Here is a 19,029-nt window from a genome sequence, read left to right on the forward strand (position 1 = left end):
GACCGTGCGAATGTAGCGTCTACAGAGGGTGTTGTAAGTGGTGTAGAACCCCTGTAACATGATGTCAAGCATAGTGGACGTGGAATATTGACACCGGGAGACGCCGCGGAACCACTTGTGGTCCCGGAGACATTCTAATATCTGGCCGCGTGCGAAGTTGGTAAGACGACGGACCGGTGTGGTCGTGGCCGCGAAAAGAGTGAATGCAATATAGCGGTGGTCGGACAGCGTCTCCTCCTCGCATACCGACCAGCTATAGCCCTGCCCAGTCAAGGAGAATGATGCTAAGGAGACATCGATCCATGACCGAGCATAGGGAGTCTCAAAGGTGGGGAGGGAGGCACAATTGTTTAAAATGAGCAAATCGTTCGCGCACGCGAACTGCACAAGTTGAGCGCCGCGCACATCGCCCCCCTCGGGACCCCACAACGCATGTTTCACATTAAAATCGCCGCCCAAGATAAAGCTGTGGGTGAGATGTTGAGAAACGACCAGGCTCAATTCATCTAGAATGGGGTCCAACGGGCGATGAGGAGGCGCATAGACCGCGACGACAATGAAAGCGTTCCCAGCACGTTCGCAGCGGAGCGCAACGACGAGCTGGGAACAGTGGACAGGAAAGATGTCAAAGTCAGGTGCCCGCGACAGCAAGACAACACGCGGGCGTTCGGGAGCGTGATAGGAAACGATGGACCGGGGCAGATTCTGCATGCGGTTGTCGCGCATGTGCGGGTCGGACACCAGCGCAAAACTGAAGTCCCCCGCGATCATGCGCTCCACGAGCAGCTTGGTGGCATCGCGCGTACTGGCAAGATTAGCCTGGAGGAATTTGAGAGGAGTGGCGCTAGCCATTGCGGGTGAGCACAGGTATATCAGCAAAATGAATACGCGCACTCAGCAAGAGCCAGGAAAAGCGCCAGCGAAAGCACCAAAACCGTGTGCACGAAGCCAAGGCCGTCAAGAGGCGTGACCCACCGAACAAGGGCATGACCCACAGCCAAGAGGGAGCAGCCCAAAACCTAAGAAGAGGACAAAGCTGCCCTGATCCTGCAACCGGCCGGCAGAGAATGCTATCGAAAAAAAGGTGGTGTGAGAGAAAGAAGGGGACAGAACAACGGAGACAGGAACATGGACGAAATGGGGACGCGAAAACGGGTAGGAAGACGCAGGGTACAGGTTCGAGTTGAGAGACGAAAGGAAGGCGATGTAACGAGGAGCCAAAATCAAAGGAGTGACGAAGGCACGGCGGCCCATGCCCCGCCGGCGAGGTGCGCAGTCTCCCGCGCACGCAAAAGCCACCGACCGCCGCGGACAAGGCGGAGCCGCCGCGCTGCAACAGAGGGACCATCAGATGGAAGCTAGCCATAATCGGTTCGCAACCTCAGGCGGGCTATGCGAGCCATCAAAAGAGGGCAGCCCCTATCGCCCGTCGGGTGCGAGCTCGGCCGCCCCGCCCGACGGCACTCGCTGCAGCACACCGTCGCATCTCCTATGCGCACGGTGCACTGCTCGCCGAGATGTTGGCCGGCGCAGCGGGTGCAAACCGCTCGCTCCGGTTGATCGCGCAGAGGACAGGCACGCCGGGGATGGCCGTACGAGGTGCAGAACGTGCACGTGGGGACGTGCAGGTCCTCCACCACGGTGGCAGATGTCCATCCCACCGTGACGCGGCCGCGGCTCGTGAGCGCCCGGAACGCCGCGGGGGTCACCGCAAGTACATGAGTGAAGTTGCCTGACCGTTCCCGAAATGACACGCGCACGTCAGACGTCGAAGGGTCGAGGTTGACATCGGGATTGCGCGAGTTGATCTGCGCGACGAGGGTGCTTGCCGGGACATCGGGATCAACGCCTGTGATCTTTACCTGAGGTTTACGCCGGTCAACGAGTCGCACCGACATAGTCGTTTTAGTGATGATATTTTGTTCGATCGCCTCTTTAAGTCGGAGGACAGATGGTAAATTGTTGGTGAGGACAGTGAGGCCGCGGGACGTCTTTCGAATAGTAATGTCACTGATGTTTTCCTTAGCCGGGTCGATGTTAGTTTTTAGGACGTGGGAGAGATCTTTCGCGGGAGTGGTGGTAGGGGTGAGTGGCGACAGGAACATGACGTGTGCGTGTTCTCGCCTGGGCAAGTCGTCCTCCACGGCAACGTCGACAGCCGAAGGCGCCGGGCCGAAGGCGACCGGAGCCGGCATGCCAAGCGCGCCCGCATGAGGTGCCAAATCGCCATCTCGGGCCACCGCGGCGTAGGAACGAGCCGGGGTCGCGGAAGGAACAGCAGCCGTGCACTGCACCGGACCAGCCGCTCCAGCCCGCGCCAGTTGGTGCCGCAACTCGTCAGCCCGTCCGCATTGCCGGGCCGCGACCGCACGCAGATCAGCACACTCCTGTATCAGACCTCTCAAAAGGCCCAAGATTTGTGACCGGTAGTTATTAGTGATTTTGCAGTTGTTCTCAAACATGATATCCGTGATTTGTTTGTGGTAATCAATGGCACGTTGAAAGGAGGCCGAAAGCGCGGCATCGACGGCCCCGCGCTCGGAACATGAGTCTGCATGCCCTCGGCCGTCCGGCCGGCGATCGGCATCCGCCCGCCCAGGAGGCGCGGGTATAGCAGGCGCGGAAGGGCCGAGGTGAACATCCGCTAGGAGCCGATCGCCATCAGTAGAGAACACTGACGCGTCCGAGCGCGACGAGCCGCCCGGCGAGGCAGAGCCGCTCGCAGGCGGAAGGTCAGTAGCGGGGTTGACACTCTCCGCCATGCCCCACTAGCGGGTATGAGCCATTGGCCCGTAGGCCGGCAGCCGGCCACGACGAAAGGTCGAAAATTAATGAAAAGTAGCCCCTTTTAGCCCAAACCCGCTCGTCGAATGCAAACCCCAAATGTTCAAAATTAACCCCTGGTAGAAATTAGAAGCCAGGAATCAGAAAGAACTGACCTTTCGCCGACAAACGGGAGCCCGATTCCACCGGCCAGCCAAGCACTTGCACGAGCGCTCGTGCAAGTGCTTGGTCCATGGCTTAAGTGTTTCCCCCAGAGCAAAAAAAAACAGAAAAAGAAAAAGGGGGAGGCCCGCACCACCTTGCAGTATAACGGGCTTAACGCCAATTATAAGATAAAAAATGAGGGATCATCACGAGAGATGATGCATAGGAAATTTGGATACAAAAGCCAATATTTAAAAAAACAAATTCGGAGCTGAAGCCAATGAAATCAGTGAGGAAGTAGTAGAAGACGAAGTAAGTCGCCAGGATTAGCAGCACATAGCGACCTGGTGCAGGCTCCTTTAGGGTGTAATGAGCCGAAGGCTCCGGCAGTGATGCGCGATCATTGCGGTCTTGCGCTTGGCGTGCTCAGTGTAGCTGACGGCGTCCCGGATCACGTTCTCGAGGAACACCTTGAGCACACCGCGTGTCTCCTCGTAGATCAGGCCAGAGATATGCTTGACACCACCACGGCGAGCGAGGCGACGGATGGCTGGCTTGGTGATGCCTTGGATGTTGTCACGCAACACCTTACGATGACGCTTCGCGCCACCCTTGCCGCCCTTGCTTTGTCAGATGGAAGAGAGGGCAGCTGTATAAAGTGCTGTCCCCTAATGAGAGTTCAGATCTCAGCCAACCATCATCATCCATACAACCGCCTCAAGCTAGGTCCCCAACACGGCAGGGGTGAAGGAGATTTGGGGTTCGAGGCGGAGGTCATGTTCAGAACAGGATCAAGCCACTGTACTCTATCGGGAGCGGCTCTCGGCGCCATAGCACCGTATTGGAGCGCGCTGCCGGCGCCTTCGTAAGTGGCGATCGAGTTCTTCAGAACTCCACAACTATCTTTCCTTGTCGTTGGGAAAAAAATATCATAGGTCGGCACCATGTTCGGGAGAATTGGAGTGTACCCAATCGACGTCTCTCCCTCTTCAGGTGGAACCATAGTTCCTTCCTGATTTTGGCCAGTACTTCGTGTAGTCCCGGTTGCTTGTCCGTGAACGTTGCTTTGCATCTCGCCAGCCACACCTGATAGCTACACTCAATCATCAACAGAGTAAACTGGTTGATCCCTTCTTTAGGGAGTGGGCTCATGTACCGGACAGTCAGGTATGGCGCTCCCGGCAGCTTGAAAATATCTTTCACTCTTTCAATCAGTGCTGCCGGGATCAAGCACTCGTAGAAGATGTGCTCGGGCGTCTCTCTGGCATTACAAAATGGGCAGTTTTTGTTGAGACCGCCCGTGGCGGATACAAAGGCTCTTTTCCTTATGGGCAGACATACACGTGCAAAGCGCCACATGAATGATGCTCTGCGAGCATCGAGGAAGTCTGCTAAAATCAAATGCCAGTTCGGCTTTTCGGCCGGTTTGTTAAAAGGCACCAGTTGTGGTAACTTTGGTGACAGGTGCTCTATGAGCACTTTGAGCGCCGTACTCGTCAAATCAAAGCTTGGTATGCTCTTCAATGTGCATAACGCATTTGCGGCTTCTTTATAAAAGGGTAGGGGGAATTCGGAGCGGGGGGCGGAATGCGACAGTGGGGGACCAGTGAACACAACAATTTTCGTACTGAGAAAAAACGAAGTTAGCATCTTAGTTAAGCGAATGTCCGAGTCTAGGGCAATTTGGGTCCACTTGGTATGTAAGGCTAGTGCCATTACATTCAAGTCCGGAACGCCTAGGCCACCTTGGAATCGTGGCAGTTTTACTATTATTCGTTTTACTTGATCAGGGCCTCCTTGCCAGAGGAAGCGAAAAATTATCTTTTCTAGCTTCGTTTTTACTCCATTAGGAACATCAAGCACACTCGCGGTATACATCAGGAAAGATATCAACAAACTTCTTATTATATTTGCTTGCGCCGTAATAGGGCATTTTAATGCACTGTAAATATTAACTTTCTCACGGAGTTTTTCTTCTGCAATAAACCAGTTAGATTGGGAGGGTCCCTTCCTATCTAATATGTAGCCGAGCATCTTAATTTCTTTTTTCAGAGGCAAGCCGTGCAAAAGTCCTGATAGTCCAGGCTCAGTGTGCAGGCTCATAATTGTGCTTTTAGTGCGGTTGAGGTTTGCTCCGCTTGCTAGACAGTACCGATCAACTACTTTTAGTAAACTAGCGACAGAGTTGCTGTCTGGTACGACTACTGTGACATCATCTGCGTATGCGAAAATCGGGGTGCAGTTAGGACCAACAGGAAGGGGGAATTTGCTGATGCTGTCATCAGCGGCGACTTGTTGTAGTAGCGGTTCTATAGCGAGTATATACAGTAGTGGGCTGAGTGGGCAGCCTTGCCGCACACCTCTTTCTATATGAAAATTTTCTGACATGCTTCCCTGTATTATAACCGCTGACGTAAGGCCGCTGTACAAACACTGGATTTGTTTACAAAATTCTTTACTACTGCCTGCTTGTTGCAATACCTGAAAGAGAAATTCGTGGTTTATTTTATCGAACGCTTTTTCTTGGTCTAGTGAGCATATGTAACCGGGCAGATTTCTAGATGTAGCCCACGCTAATAGGTACCTTAATCCTAAGCCGTGTATTTCAGCTAATCTACCCGGAATACAGCATGCTTGGTAGGTCCCGACTATGTTTGTTAGGGCGGGCGTCAAACGGAGCGAAAGGCTTTTCGCGATAATCTTATAGTCACTGTTTAGGAGTGTAATAGGGCGCCACGCTCGGAGGTCTGATGATTTTCCTACGTCCTTACATAAAAGCGTAATTAAACCCTGACGTTGCGAAACTGGTAGCGACCCTTCTTCTAAGGAGGCATTTACAAGGGCTGTAAAATATTTTGCCAGGAGGGGCCAAAATTTTGTATAAAAAGCGGGCGGGAGGCCGTCTGTTCCCGGACTTTTGTTTTGTTTCATTGCCTTTAGGGCTTCAAAAAGCTCTTCTGCTTGAAATGGCGTATCTATAACTATGGGGCTGATTTCTGGGCTTTTCAAAGAGAAAGACGTGGGAGTGCAATTAGTTTTCTTATGCAGATGCTCATAGAATGACCTAGCAGCCTCTGTTACCTCTTCTGGCTTTGTTGTTGCGACGCCCGTGACTGGGTCTGTCACTTCGCACAGTATGTTACTTCTTGTAGCTAGGCGGCGGCGTAGGAGATGCCTAGAGCACCATGTTTCTCTTTCCCACCTTTCCGCACGCGCTGTAGCTCGAAGTCGGTCCCATCTTTTGTTGAGCAAGCTGTGGAGCTCTTTTCTGAGTTCTACAAGAGCGCCTGCTATGCTTGGCCCTTGCGATAGTGGTGCGCTGAGAATTGAAATGGCACCTGAAAGTTTCCTTATTTCCTCACGTTCTTCTCTAGCTAATTTAGTGCCCCATGTTTGGAAACATTCCTTAACGTTTACTTTAAAGCATTCCCATGCTGCGGCGGTCGGCGGAGATTTAAGGGAGCTCTTTATCAAGTTGATAATGTCCTCAACTACGCGTGCATCTTCGAGAAGTTTTATGTTAAGGCGCCAGCATCCTTTGGCTCGCGGAGCTAAATCATAATCGGTGAAGCGAAAGATTAAAAATTTGTGGTCACTCAATGCGGTGGGAAGGACCCACGCAGTATGTAGCGCAGGCGCCAATGCGTTGGAAGTATACAAGCGGTCGATGCGGCTTTCGTAGCCGCGACCCATCCATGTCATTCCTGAGCGGCCAGGCTGTAAGATTTTCCACGCGTCTATGAGCCCTATTTTATCTACCAAGGAGCGCAGTGTTTGCGCGCTATTGTAGTCGCGCCCAGTACGCGTAGGTGCGCCGCGGTGAGAGCGCCTATCGCTTGCTTCTAAGACACAGTTGAAATCACCTAAAAGAATCACTTTAGTCGGTCCAACTAAATAATGTTCTAATGACTGAAAATATTCTCTTTGACCGCGTTTACAGGGGGCATAAACATTAGTTATTCTAATACCATTATCTAAGTCAATGCTCAGCGTGCGACCCGCGTTATCCCTTTCATAACGAAGTACTTTTAAATTTAATTCTCTAAGAAAAACAATTGCGACACCAGCCGAGCCCTTCCTTCCAAAATTCCAGTACGATTTTGTGTCGAATTTTAAGTCGAATTGCCTCATCTGATCGATGTGGTGAATGTACGTTTCTTGAAGTGCCAGTATATCGATTTTCAACTGCGTGCCAATTGTATTACTTCCGCTTGTTTAGCTGCTCTCGTCAAACCACGGCAGTTGAGAGAAGCTATCTTGAGCGAAAGAGCCATCTTGGAAGGACGGGGGAAGGTGCGCCTAAATTAAAGTTTAGAAGGCAGTCTTCCCCGAAGGGGAGGCAACGGCCGCGGGCAAGCCCTCGCTAGACGACGAGTAGGCGTTGTCAGACATTATAGAACAATCACAGCTGCTGAGGTGGCAGAATTCGCATAGGGATTTTGCTTTTGGCATCTCTACAACGCTTTCTGTGTCGCTTTCTAAGTTGCATTCGTCACTGCTACTTGCGCGGATTTGCCGTTTGTAGTGCGGCTTATCGCTCGAACTTTTGGAGCTCGGGCTTTCATTTCCCGACCCTGCTCCTTCCTTGGTAGGGGTGGCAGTTGGGGTATTCTTTTTGCTCTTTCGCTTTCTTTTGCTTGCTGTCTTTTTTGGTTCCCCCGCGACTTTTGCCACTTCTAACATGGGTGTCGCATTGTCTGGGGGCGAACTAGCCGGTTCGTCAACATGGTCCTTGACCTCCTCTTCTTTGTTGCAGGTGAGGTCCCTAGGCTCCCTTGGGGCAGGTGGGGTGTTGTTCGGCTGGGCTTCTTTGTCAGCAGCTTGAGGGGCCGAGAGGGGGGACAACCCAAGTGCAGTTGGTTCCCAGTAGTCGGCCACGACAGCATTTTCTTTGTCTGCTTCAAGCCCCTGGCTAGTCACGGCAGGAAAGGTGCGTTTGGTGCATTCGCTGACCGCATGGTCTCCGCATTTGGGACAGGGGTCATTGCAGTCCACGTGGCCGTACATTCCGCACCTCTCGCATTGCGGAGTGTCGCAGGCGGCGCCAAAATGGCCTTCGCCGCCACAGCGCCTACACACTCGCACGACCCCTTCAAATTCACATTGAACAGTGGTGTCGATAACCTCCAGGAAGTTTGGTACTGGGGTCGTATTTCAAACTTGACGCGGCGTATGCCGGTCGTAACTGATGGAAAGCCTGGTACACTCTCGCGAGTGACACTCAGGACCTTCCCGTACTTCTCAAACGCCTTCGACAGTTCCACATCTTGATGCTCGGCAAAGTAACCAATGACTCGCACAAGCTTTGCTCTCGTTCCTCTGTACTCAAACTGGACTGCTGTGTCCCGAATCACGACCACAGGATTGGTTAAAAACCTCTCGACCGCCGCGCGTGTCTTCAGGAAAATTTCATACTTTCCTGCTGTGAAGTCTTGCACACCTCCTAATTCACTCTTTGTGAACATCGACGTCAGAAATTTAGTCAGTTCAACGGTGGTCACGCCATGCGGGACGCGCCCGCAGAAGCTAGACTAGCGGGTGTTTCGTCCGTTATCTCCATAGCGGCGGCGGTGTTTTCGTCTGCAGCCGGCTCGCTAGCAGACGACGCGGCCGGGCGCGCGCCGCCTCCCGGAGTAGTCGGCGCCTCGGGGGCGGAGTCAGGCGCGCCCTCCCTCGGAGGGGGCTCGAATGATGCGGCGGCCAACTCGGCGGGATGCCGAGAGGTGGCGCTCGAACTTTCCGCAGGTACCGCAGGTGGGGCGGTCTGCTCGCGTGATGCTGGCTCGGGTGGCCCTCCAACTTGCGCGTCCGGAGGGGAGGGGTTGGTAGCTGTTTTCCCCGCGTGTCGGGAGATGGCGCTGCCATGGTCTTCGTCCGCCGACGGCTCTCCCGGGCAGGAGGGGACGCTCGGCCGCTGCTTGCATGGCCCGGTGGCTTCATCATCCTCGCTCTCGGACTCGCGGGCGCGTTTACGAAAAATGGACAGGTCCATTTCCTCGTCGTCCGAGGGGGGAAGCGGCACCTCGGCGTGGATGTCCTGCACGCATGGGCCGTTCTCGCAAGGCTCTGTAGTGGCCGCTGCGGCTGCCGGTGTCGAAATGCTTCCTATTGCAGTCGTAGGCTGGGGGGAAGCCACAGGAACCTCCAAGGTGGCGGCCCGTATACGTAGCCACTCGCCCAGCATGCGAGTGGCGCGAAGCTCGAGGTCCTCCCTTGCCCGGAGCTCATCGAGGGTCGCGGGGCCGAGTGTCACCCGGCTCAAGCTGCCGTGGCGGCGATGGCGGACACGTGGCGGCGGCTCGCCGGGTGGCCGAAACTCCATATTGTGCTGCCGAGGCGTCTTCTCGCGCGCGGGAAGAAAGCCGTGAGCAGCGAAAGGTGCGACAACGTGTTCCTAAGCGGGCGCAACCATGCAAGATACCGAAACACGTGGTAGCTGTCGACGCGAAATCGTCAGAGCGAGGAGGAGCGTAACCTTCTCCGATCGCAGCTCAGACGCGACTCCCGTTGACACCACCACGGCGAGCGAGGCGACGGATGGCTGGCTTGGTGATGCCTTGGATGTTGTCACGCAACACCTTACGATGATGCTTCGCGCCACCCTTGCCGAGCCCCTTGCCGCCCTTGCCACGTCCAGACATCTCGGCTGTTGCTGCTGCTTCGGAGCGAGTCAGGAAAGTGAATGTCGCGTCCTTGCGCCGCGACTGAGCGAGGAAGCCGCGCCGAATGGCGAGGAGGTGAAACGCGCGCCGATTGGCTCACGGGCAGCGCGGCCTCTCTTCGCGAGTGAGTCGCGGGTGGCAGCACTGAGCCCTGCTTAGGCCACGCACTGAGTTCAAGACAAGTGGTTTCGCAACACAATCGCGGAGTTTACTCTTTTTTTTTCTTATGTTGTTTCTTTTTGGCATTTCTGACTGCAACGTAGGCTGATGTTCAACCCGCCTCCCTTCTTCTTTTGCTCAACTCGCCAAGAGAAAAACAAACGTGTCAACAATGTTATTGTGCTATGTTGCACGCACCCACTGCTCGTGTCGCGCCCCAGGAACAAGTTTATTGTGTTCTCATAATTATGATTACTTGTTCTATTCACCGGTAGCTCGGCTACGCTTTCAAGTGCACCCTGGTCATTGCCGCAAAGCACACCGTGCGCACAGCTTCAAACACCGCCACGCCAACATCGTTCACTTGATCACTAGTCGCGAAACAGGGCGCGTTCATGCTCTGTTCGCCTCAGGCGTTTCAAATTTCGCACGCCGGCACCGCTGACTGGTGCCTACACGACCGTCAAATTTCGTCGCGATAGCTTATGTAGCCTCGTAGATAACGTCAGCGAAATCAGCCTAAGACGCGCGCGCGAGCCCAATTCAGCATTCTAGGGGACGGAAGAGAGCGAGGAAACTGTTGGCGCCGCTCCTCACTCTCCCATCGCCCGTACGCAGGCAGCTACGCAGGGCGCGCGCGAAACCGCTAGCTATGCAGCATGCGGAGAGCGCGCGTATCTCTTCTTTTCCCACTTCAAAGTCACTTACTACTGCTACATTTGTAATAACAGTGTAAAATTTCCCCTTAGGCAGTGCTGCTTCGTGAACGTGCGCACCCATTCCCGCTCGCCAGCCACCGCTACAGCAATGCGGCTCTGAATTTCAGTCCGGAGCACTGCTGCATACGTGCGGGCGGCCGCCGAGAGGGCATTAGTTCTAGCAGCCATAGAGGCACACCTCAGGGCCCGCAAAAGCGCGTCGAACGACAAGAAGAAACAAAACGGTAAAAATAAAAAAAGGAGGGATGAGGGCTGCCTGCTCTTAAAAGTTGCGCTGCATCAGAATTAAGTAAATGTGCAGCAACGACCGCCTCATCATCCTCGGTGTGTGAAACACGCGCCGTGGTAATTAGTGTATGCAGGCAAACGTGGCCGCTCGCGCAGAGTCGCCTCACGCGCCCCATACTTGCTCTGTGTGTGTTGTTGTGCTGAGCCCCATGGCGTTCCGTGCGGTTCTGCTGCAAAAGCAGTAGCACACGCGCTGTCCGACCGCGCACGCCGCGTGTTTGAAAAAAAGAAGCAGTAGCAAGTGCCGTTGAAATGGTAAAAGAAGAGAAGAGTGCAGTACCGTAGCTGTCTCTCGCTTAGGAGGTCACCTCAACAGTACTGCACGGGGGAGGGTAAGGAGAATAAAGGAGCCAAGAGAAACAAAGATTAAAGAGGACGAGCGAAAGGCCGTGAAGAAAAAAAATAATAATAATAAGAGAAAGAGAGAAGCGTGAAACGGGGCCTATGGCAGCGTGGAGAGGTTCGACGACTCAAAGAACTCAATGAGAGCTGGGAAGGCTCTTTTGAGTAAAACCGCAAAACCCCTAGGAGACAGAAACTCCTTAGGACGGGCTATGGGGAGTCCAAGGCGTCGATTAGGATTTCACGAGCTGAGAGATATATGCAGTGCATATATCTATACAAGGGATATATAAAAGTGCATATATCATATAAAAGGGACTCTCACGGGCCGTTAGGCCCGTGAGAGTCCCTTTTTGTGTGTGTTGTTGTGCTGCGCGCATGGCGTTCTGATACAAAACTTTCAGCACACGCGCTGTCGCAATGAAAATGCGACAGCGCGCGCCGGGTGTGTGTAAACGAGGAAGCGTGGAACAGAGGGAACGGACGGAATTGTCGAGATTCTCACTACATCCCAATGCCAATGCAGACACTTTGGGTGGCTCTGAGAAGAGCCGTTGGGTGTTGGCTGCGCGGACGAGCGCTCGGTCGCCTACTTGGAGCTGGTGTACTTGGTGACGGCTTTGGTGCCCTCGGACACGGCGTGTTTGGCCAGCTCGCCGGGCAACAGCAGACGCACGGCAGTCTGGATCTCCCGGCTCGTGATGGTCGAGCGCTTGTTGTAGTGAGCCAGACGGGACGACTCCGCGGCGATACGCTCGAAGATGTCGTTCACGAAGCTGTTCATGATAGACATGGCCTTGCTGGAGACTCCAGTGTCCGGGTGCACCTGCTTCAGCACCTTGTAGATATAGATGGAGAAGCTCTCCTTCCTACGGCGCTTCTTCTTGTCCGTGGCGCGCACGTTCTTCTGCGCCTTGCCGGCCTTCTTCACGGCCTTACCGCTGGGCTGGGGAGGCATCGCAGTGCTTTTGTCAGTAGCCGAGCAAACGAGATCGGAATACGCGCGACCGGTCGCGCGCGCCGCGTTTTTATCGCGGCAGGGTGGTGTTCACGCGACCGCGGATAAAGAGATTCTAAAGAAGTAGAATTGAAAATATGGGATTAAGTGCAGCGCAGTAACTATCTCTCCGCAGAGGACACCTCAACCGCGCTGCACAGGGGGAAAACGGGAATTAAAAGATGAGTGAGAAAGAAATAAAAAAATTACCGACGATTACGTTACTTCCTAATGCGAAATTTGAGCGCAGCAAATAAGCTGTTTCACCTTTTCGATAGATTGAGGCAAAGCAATCGAGCAACACATGTATGCGCTATCACAGAACTTATTTTTTATTTTTCACACGTATTCCTTTAACAAAGACTCCACTAGGTAAGCTTCTGCTTCGGCGGCACGCACATCTGGATTCTGACGGCGACGGCGCTGGGCCTCTGCTCTGGCAGCTCGTTTAGCAGCAGCAGACGGAGGACTTCCATCGGTCGTCTCGCTCATGGCTCAGAAAGAACTGGCAGATAATTTCGCAGTGGCGAACGGCAGCGGCAATTTCGGCTCGGGCGGTGCACATATACAGATCCGCCGCCACCGATCTGGCTCTCTGATTGCCACCGCACAGGGGTTGCATTGGAGGAGGAGCGAAGAAAGAAATTAAGTTCGAGCCGGCGCTTTGACAACCGGAGACTCGCAGGAAGAGGGGGGAGGGGGGCGGCGTGTACACCCAGCGGCAAACGATGGGGGCAGAAGCGCGCGCAGCAAGCAGACAACACGATAAAGGGAGGAGGGAAGAGATAGCAGCGACTGACTGATGCCGCTGACGCCGATAGTGAGTCAACCCCAGCTGCGGAGTTGGTTTCAGGGACAACGCCGCCGATGCCGACACAAACAATATGATACCCTCGCTTCCGCAGCGCTAAGAACCAGGTCTAGCCGTGGGAAGGTGGTCACGAATTCGTCGACGTGCCGGGGCCTACGTGAAATAACCGGCGCGTCGGCAACTGAAGAGCACCCTATCCGCCACACAACAGGGGGGGGGACCCTTTCCTCCTCTTTCTGTATGGCGGCGATGGTGTTCTATGCAGTCACGTTATCTTGACTCTCTAGCGGCATCCAGCGGTATCAGTCGGTCGCTGCTAGCGCTGGGGGGATGGAAGGGGGGCGGAGCTGGTTACGAGGCCGACGACAACGCCGACAACGACGCGAAACCCAGGAACGGACGCCAAAGAGCTGCGCTCTAAAACGCGGCGGCGACAGCCGCAGCGGTAAGGCCGTGGGTGGCGCATGTTTAGAGGCGGCTTTGAAGCGCCGCGTCCTCGGCGAAGGCCAAGAGCGCACGGAAAAGGCGCCTGTGTTGCGAAATGCAGCCCGAGGGATGCAGCAGGTCGTCCAGCGTAGCACACGGTACCGTTGTCAGATGGGAAGAGGACTTGGCAACCAGAGGCGCCGCGTCCCAGAGCTTTCATGTACTCATCAACCCAGCATCATTCGATACATTGACCCCGGTACTCCCCCACAACCCGGGCTGACTGGGTGGGGGGACTTGGTTCGGGCCAACGGTCCTTCCCGGACAAGGGGGCTGTTGTGGTGCAGTCCAACTGAGGGACTGCACTCAACACACAAACAGCCATGTCGGTCTTGCAGGGCACAAGCCTGACTGACCCTCGGACTGCCCTGACGCAAAAGAGGTCAAGGCATACAACCATGGAGACCACCAAAGCCGTCCGCGGAGCAGCGCGACCACTTGAGGGTGCACCACCACCGGTTCCAGCTCTGGGTTCCACTGAGCCAAACAAAACCCCGTAGATCGACTGGCGCACACGGCCGAGTCGTGCGACCTTTGGAGCATGCATCATAACTTAATGGATAGCTTTCCACCTGACTCGTCAAAAATCACGGCAGGACGAGCCCACACTTCGAGAAACTTCTTCTCGCCCAAGCGGTGCCGCTCCCGGGTGAGGTGGAACCAGACCTCCTTCCGTGCTTTCGCAAGCACTTCGTGAAGGCCCGGTGCCCGACCCCCGAAAATTGCATCGCAGCGTGCCAGCCAAACTTGGTATGAGCACTCGGCGAGGAGAAGCACGAACTGGTTGATCGCCTGATTGGGCAAAGGGTGCAAAAATCGGACTGTCTCATAAGGAACGCCTGGGAGCCTAAATAGACTAGCAACTCTTTGGAGAAGAGCTGCAGGAAGCAAACACTGCGTAAAGATATGAACTGAGTCCTCACGAGCGCCACAGAAAGGACACACTCCACGAGCCGGGATGGCTGTGAAGGGCCTGTAGCTCAACGGCAGGCACCCTCGCGCCAGGCGGTACATAAAGGTGGCTCGCCTGGCGTCGAGGAAACCGGCCGTAATGAGCTTCCAGTTTGGCCTGTGAATCGACAGGTCGTACCTTTGGCAATGTGGGGGGAGTCCTGGGGTGAGGATATCCACTAACTCTTGGAGTGGAGCTGAAACTACGTCGATGCCTGGGTGAACCTTGCGGAGGCTTACCAAAGAGTTGGCAGCCGCCGCATAAATGGTGGATGGGGTACCTGAACGAGGAACACAGTGGGAAAATGTGCTCTGCGAGAACAAGCGGAGTCGGGTGCTAAGAAAGAAGGAAGTTAAGCTTCGAGTTAGGAGCATATCCGAGTTAAGAGCGACCTGGGTCCACCTGACGTGTAGTGCAGTAGCCACGATGCCCAGGTCGGGAATTCCGAGTCCTCCCTTGTCCCTGGGCAACTTGAGCACCCGCCTAGCTACACAACCAGTTGTACCCTTCCAGAGGAAGCGAAACAAGACCCTCTCCAAGATAAGCTTGGTTCGGGTTGGAATAGGAGACACACACGCCACATACGTCAGAAAGGAAAACAGAAGTGAGCGAAGGATTGTCGCTCGAGCAGTCAAAGGGCATGACAACGCGCTGAATTCCTGAACCCTGGCTTCAAGCTTCTCCTTAGCCTGTTGCCAGTTTTCGGGAGAGAGACCATCTGGTTCGAACTGGAAGCCTAGAATCCGCAGCCGCGTTTTCACGGGGAGACCATGAACGGGCTGCGGACTGGAAGGAGTGGAGTTCAAGTACATTGCTGCACTTTTCGACCTATTCAACCTTGCACCGCTCGCCCCGCAGTAACTGTCCATGACCTCCAGGACGTCGCAAGCTGATGCTTCGTCCGGGACGACAATGGACAAGTCGTCTGCATAGGCAAAGAGTGCAACCGGGGGGGAACCTGGTGGAAGTAGGAACCTGCCAATTCTGCTGTCACAAGACAACCTCTGCAGAAGCGGTTCAAAAGCGAGTACGTAGAGGGCAGGTGAGAGCGGGTCCCCCTGTTGCACACCACGTCCCACAATGAACGCCTCCGAGAGGCGGTCTCGTATGAGAACAGCAGAAATCGGTCGAGAATACAAAGCTTGGATCATCAGTCTAAAACCCACACTAAAACCAGCCTCTTCCAAAACACGGAAAAGGTACCTATGGCTAATGATATCGAAAGCCTTCTCCTGATCGAAGGAGCAAAGAATACCTGGAAGTTTCCTGGTATTTGCCCACAGGAGAAGGTCCCTTAGTGCTATACCGTGAAGCTGAGTAGAGCGCCCCTGGACACAACATGCCTGGTATGGACCCAAAACAGTGCTGAGCACTGGCGTGAGTCGCATACACAGGCACTTTGCTATGAGCTTATAATCGCAGTTCAGAAGTGTGATTGGACGCCATGCTCTCAGATCGGAGCTCCTCGACTCGTCCTTACAAAGGAGAGTGATTAACCCCTCTCGTTGAGACGCTGACAAAGTCCCTTCACTGAGTAGCCGGTTCACCAGTGATGTGAATGGCTTCCCTAACAGTGTCCAAAATTTAACATAAAATTCGACTGTCAGACCATCGGATCCCGGACTGCGATTACGCTTCATAGACTTTAATGCCGAAAAAAGCTCGTCCTCATCTATGGCTGAGTCGCACACTTGCGGCGGCTCAGCTGGCGAAGCAAAAGGAAACGCAGTTGGAGTGGCAGCTGGTTCGGTAAGTTCCGCGCACGGTACACTTGTGTAAGCGCCGATCGCGCCGGCGAGAGAGCAGGGCACTCACATAGCAAGTGTTGCAACGTTTCCGTCGCGCCGCAGTCCTGGCAAAGGGGAGAGGGCGCTCGTTGCAAGCGATGCCTCCTCTCGGCGGGCCACACGGATCCGGTCCGCAGGGCGAGGAGGAAGGCGCGCTCGCGCCTGGTGAAACCGGCCTCCGGGAGATCGCGTGGCGGGCGCCCCCGCTCAACCCGGCCGTCAGGATGGCGGAGCGCGAGCTCTCGGCGGATCCTGAGCGGCGCGGTGTCGAACGAGCTGACCCGCTGCGTGATCGGCGTGTTGTTATCGTGTGCGCGTCGTGCGAGCTTGTCGACGGCCTCATTCCCGGCGACGCCAACATGCGAGGGCACCCATTGCAGGTGCAGATCCAGTCCCCATTGCTGCAAAGCGTGGAGTCTGCACGCAACACGCTGGGCGAGCAGTGGGGCACGATTCTCTAGTAACAGCTGCTGCAGCGCGGGCCTCGAGTCTGTGAGGATCGCCGCGCGAGCGATGTGTGGCGCTTGCTCGAGCACGTCTGCAGCCAGGTGTAGTCCCACGAGCTCAGCGGTGGTTGAGTTGGCTCGACAGGGCAGGCGACACTTGCTTTCGATGGCGAGGCTCGGGGCGATGCAAGCAGCAGCCGCGGAGCCGTCCTCGAGTACCGAGCCGTCCGTGTACAGGTGCGCTCTCCCTGCCTCATCGTCCTCTATCCTCGCTGCAGCCACCTGCATGATGGCGCAGAGAGGCGTGCGGTGCTTGGAGCGGACGCCTGGCAGTTCGAGACACACGTCCAGGGGCATGGCGAGACTCGGTGGCGGCCAGTCTGGTGCTGGAGCCGGCGGGTCAGCCACAATTGCCTCGAACAGCTCGAGCATCTTGCCCACGCGGGATGCAGGTAGCTGCCGAAGTAGTGAGACGATGGGGCTGGCATTGGGGGCACTGGAGAGGCGCTCGATGTGGCCGAGCGCGCGGAGATCGGCCGTCAAAGAGGGAGGCCACGCGCCGGTTTCCGCAAGGGTCTCCGCCACTCGTGATGCTCGCTGCAGGCCATGTCACATGGGTAGCACTCTGCAGTGATCACCGTCGATGTTGCGCCACTGTGAATCGCGCACACTACACAGCGGCAACGCGTAAAACACCCGCGAGAGCGCCAGCGCACTGTACATACGGACCGCGAACGATGGGGGGCTGCCGTCTCCGCGCGCGAGGAGGCGGCGTATCGCGCGCTCAACACGCAGTGTTTCAGCACGCAGGCGCCGCACAGCCGGAAGCCAAGTGAGCCGGTGGTCAATGGCAAGTCCGAGGTATCGCACCGTCGGCTGCCAACTCAGTGGGACACCATCGACGAGCACGCGGCCGGTGTGGCGGCGTGTGGCAGCGTGAGGGTGCACCATGAATGCCTCGCTCTTGGTCGACGACAGCTGCAGGCCAATGGCACGTAGGAAGCCGGCGACGGAGTCGAGGGCTTCCTGCAGCTCGCGGCGCATTTCGGCAATAGCAGTCCTCGGCCCCCGCACGTAGAGGGCGACGTCGTCCGCGTAGACAACAGCACGCACAGGGAAGCGACCAGCTTTCGGCAAGCACTCAATGATGGGAGCGAGGGCGAGGTTGAACAGAAAAGGGCTCAACACACTGCCCTGAGGCACGCCGGTGGTCACTGGTCGTGGCGAGCTGGTTGCGCGGCCAACGCGAACGGCGAACGTCCTGTCAGAGAGGAAAGCCTTGACGTATGCAAGTAGGTTGCCGACCACGCCGAGGGCCTCAACAGCTGAGATGATCGACTCGTGTGGGAGCGAGTCGAAAGCGCTGCGCACGTCGAGGAGGAGGAGGAAGGCAGCTGCGCCCGCGCGCCGGGCCTGCTCCAGCGTGCCGACAATCACAGCTATGCAGTCGCCAGTAGATCTGTGTGCACGGAAGCCGCACTGCTCAGGCGGTAGGGCACCGCGGGCACGCGCGATCCACTGCAGCCTCGACAGCGCCATCGTCTCCATGGTTTTTCCCGGCACCGACGTCAGCGAGACAGGCCGGTAGGAGGAGAGGTCACGTGCAGGCTTGCCGCGCTTCAGTACCGGAACGACGACAGCACAGCGCCAAGGGTCCGGCAGGCAGCCCTCGCGGAAGACGGCGTTGTAGGCGTCCAGGAGATGCCGGCGGTGGTCGTCGTCCAGGTCTCTCAGCATTTGGTGTGTGACTCCATCTGCTCCGGGTGCGCTGCGGCGCAGGACGCGCTGCTGCTCGTGAAAGGTAAAGTCGTCACGGCACAGGCTGTCAATCGCCCTCGCGGTATGCGCGCGATCTTCCCCTCTCACGAACACAGCCGTGTAGAGCGCCCGCAATGCAACCGCTGGGACGCCAGGCGAACTGGAGACGGCGACAGTAGCGAAACAGTCGGCGAGAAGCTCCGCGAGCGCCATCTCGGTGATGCCGCGCGCAACAGCGACAGCGAGGACTGGCCAGCGCGGGGATTTCGGGTTGACGAGCGCGCGCATGACGCGCCAGCCTCGGTGCTGGTTGCGCGGGTCAGCAAGTGATGAGCAGAGCCGTGGCCAGCTGCGGCGTCGCAGCGGCTTCGCGTGTCGTCGACACACTGCGTCCAGCCTGTTGTATACAGTCCAGTCGGACGCGTCTCCCGAGCGTATGGCACGGCGCTGAGCGCGGCGGCGGGCGGCGCGAAGGTTCAGCAGTTTGATGTCCGGGCAGGGAGAACCGGCAGGGACCACCACACGCGTCGATGCCCGTCTCGCACACCGCGACGTGCCCGAAGAAATCGGTGTCGCGCGACTACTCGCGGCACAAATCACGGTATACCGACCACCGAACAACCACGCACACACGAGTGACACCGCGGCTGGGAGAGGTGGGAGCCAGAGTGATAGGGTAATGATCCGATCCTGC

General features: G+C 56.2%; 1 protein-coding gene across 1 annotated transcript; it reads right to left on the bottom strand.

The window, feature by feature from the left end:
• Window positions 1-8,425: 8,425 nt before the first annotated feature.
• On the bottom strand, window positions 8,426-18,548 carry LOC142588575 (uncharacterized). Its single transcript, XM_075700412.1, has 3 exons — window positions 17,307-18,548; window positions 16,254-17,174; window positions 8,426-8,965 (listed from the first exon to the last, which is right to left on the bottom strand). The coding sequence occupies exons 1-3, from the start codon at window positions 18,546-18,548 to the stop codon at window positions 8,426-8,428; spliced, it is 2,703 nt and encodes a 900-aa protein (XP_075556527.1).
• Between the last annotated feature and the right edge of the window lie 481 nt (window positions 18,549-19,029).

The sequence above is a fragment of the Dermacentor variabilis genome, chromosome 7 (genome assembly GCF_050947875.1).
Source record: "Dermacentor variabilis isolate Ectoservices chromosome 7, ASM5094787v1, whole genome shotgun sequence".
NCBI lineage: Eukaryota > Metazoa > Arthropoda > Arachnida > Ixodida > Ixodidae > Dermacentor > Dermacentor variabilis.

Coding starts and splice junctions, on each gene's coding strand:
- LOC142588575 (XM_075700412.1), bottom strand. CDS start 18,548: ATGGCGCTCGCGGAGCTTCTCGCCGACTGTTTCGCTACTGTCGCCGTC. Junction 17,175..17,306: donor GCAGCCCCCCATCGTTCGCG/GTCCGTATGTAC, acceptor CATGGCCTGCAG/CGAGCATCACGAGTGGCGGA. Junction 8,966..16,253: donor TCGCCCTGCGGACCGGATCC/GTGTGGCCCGCC, acceptor CCATGCGTGCAG/GACATCCACGCCGAGGTGCC.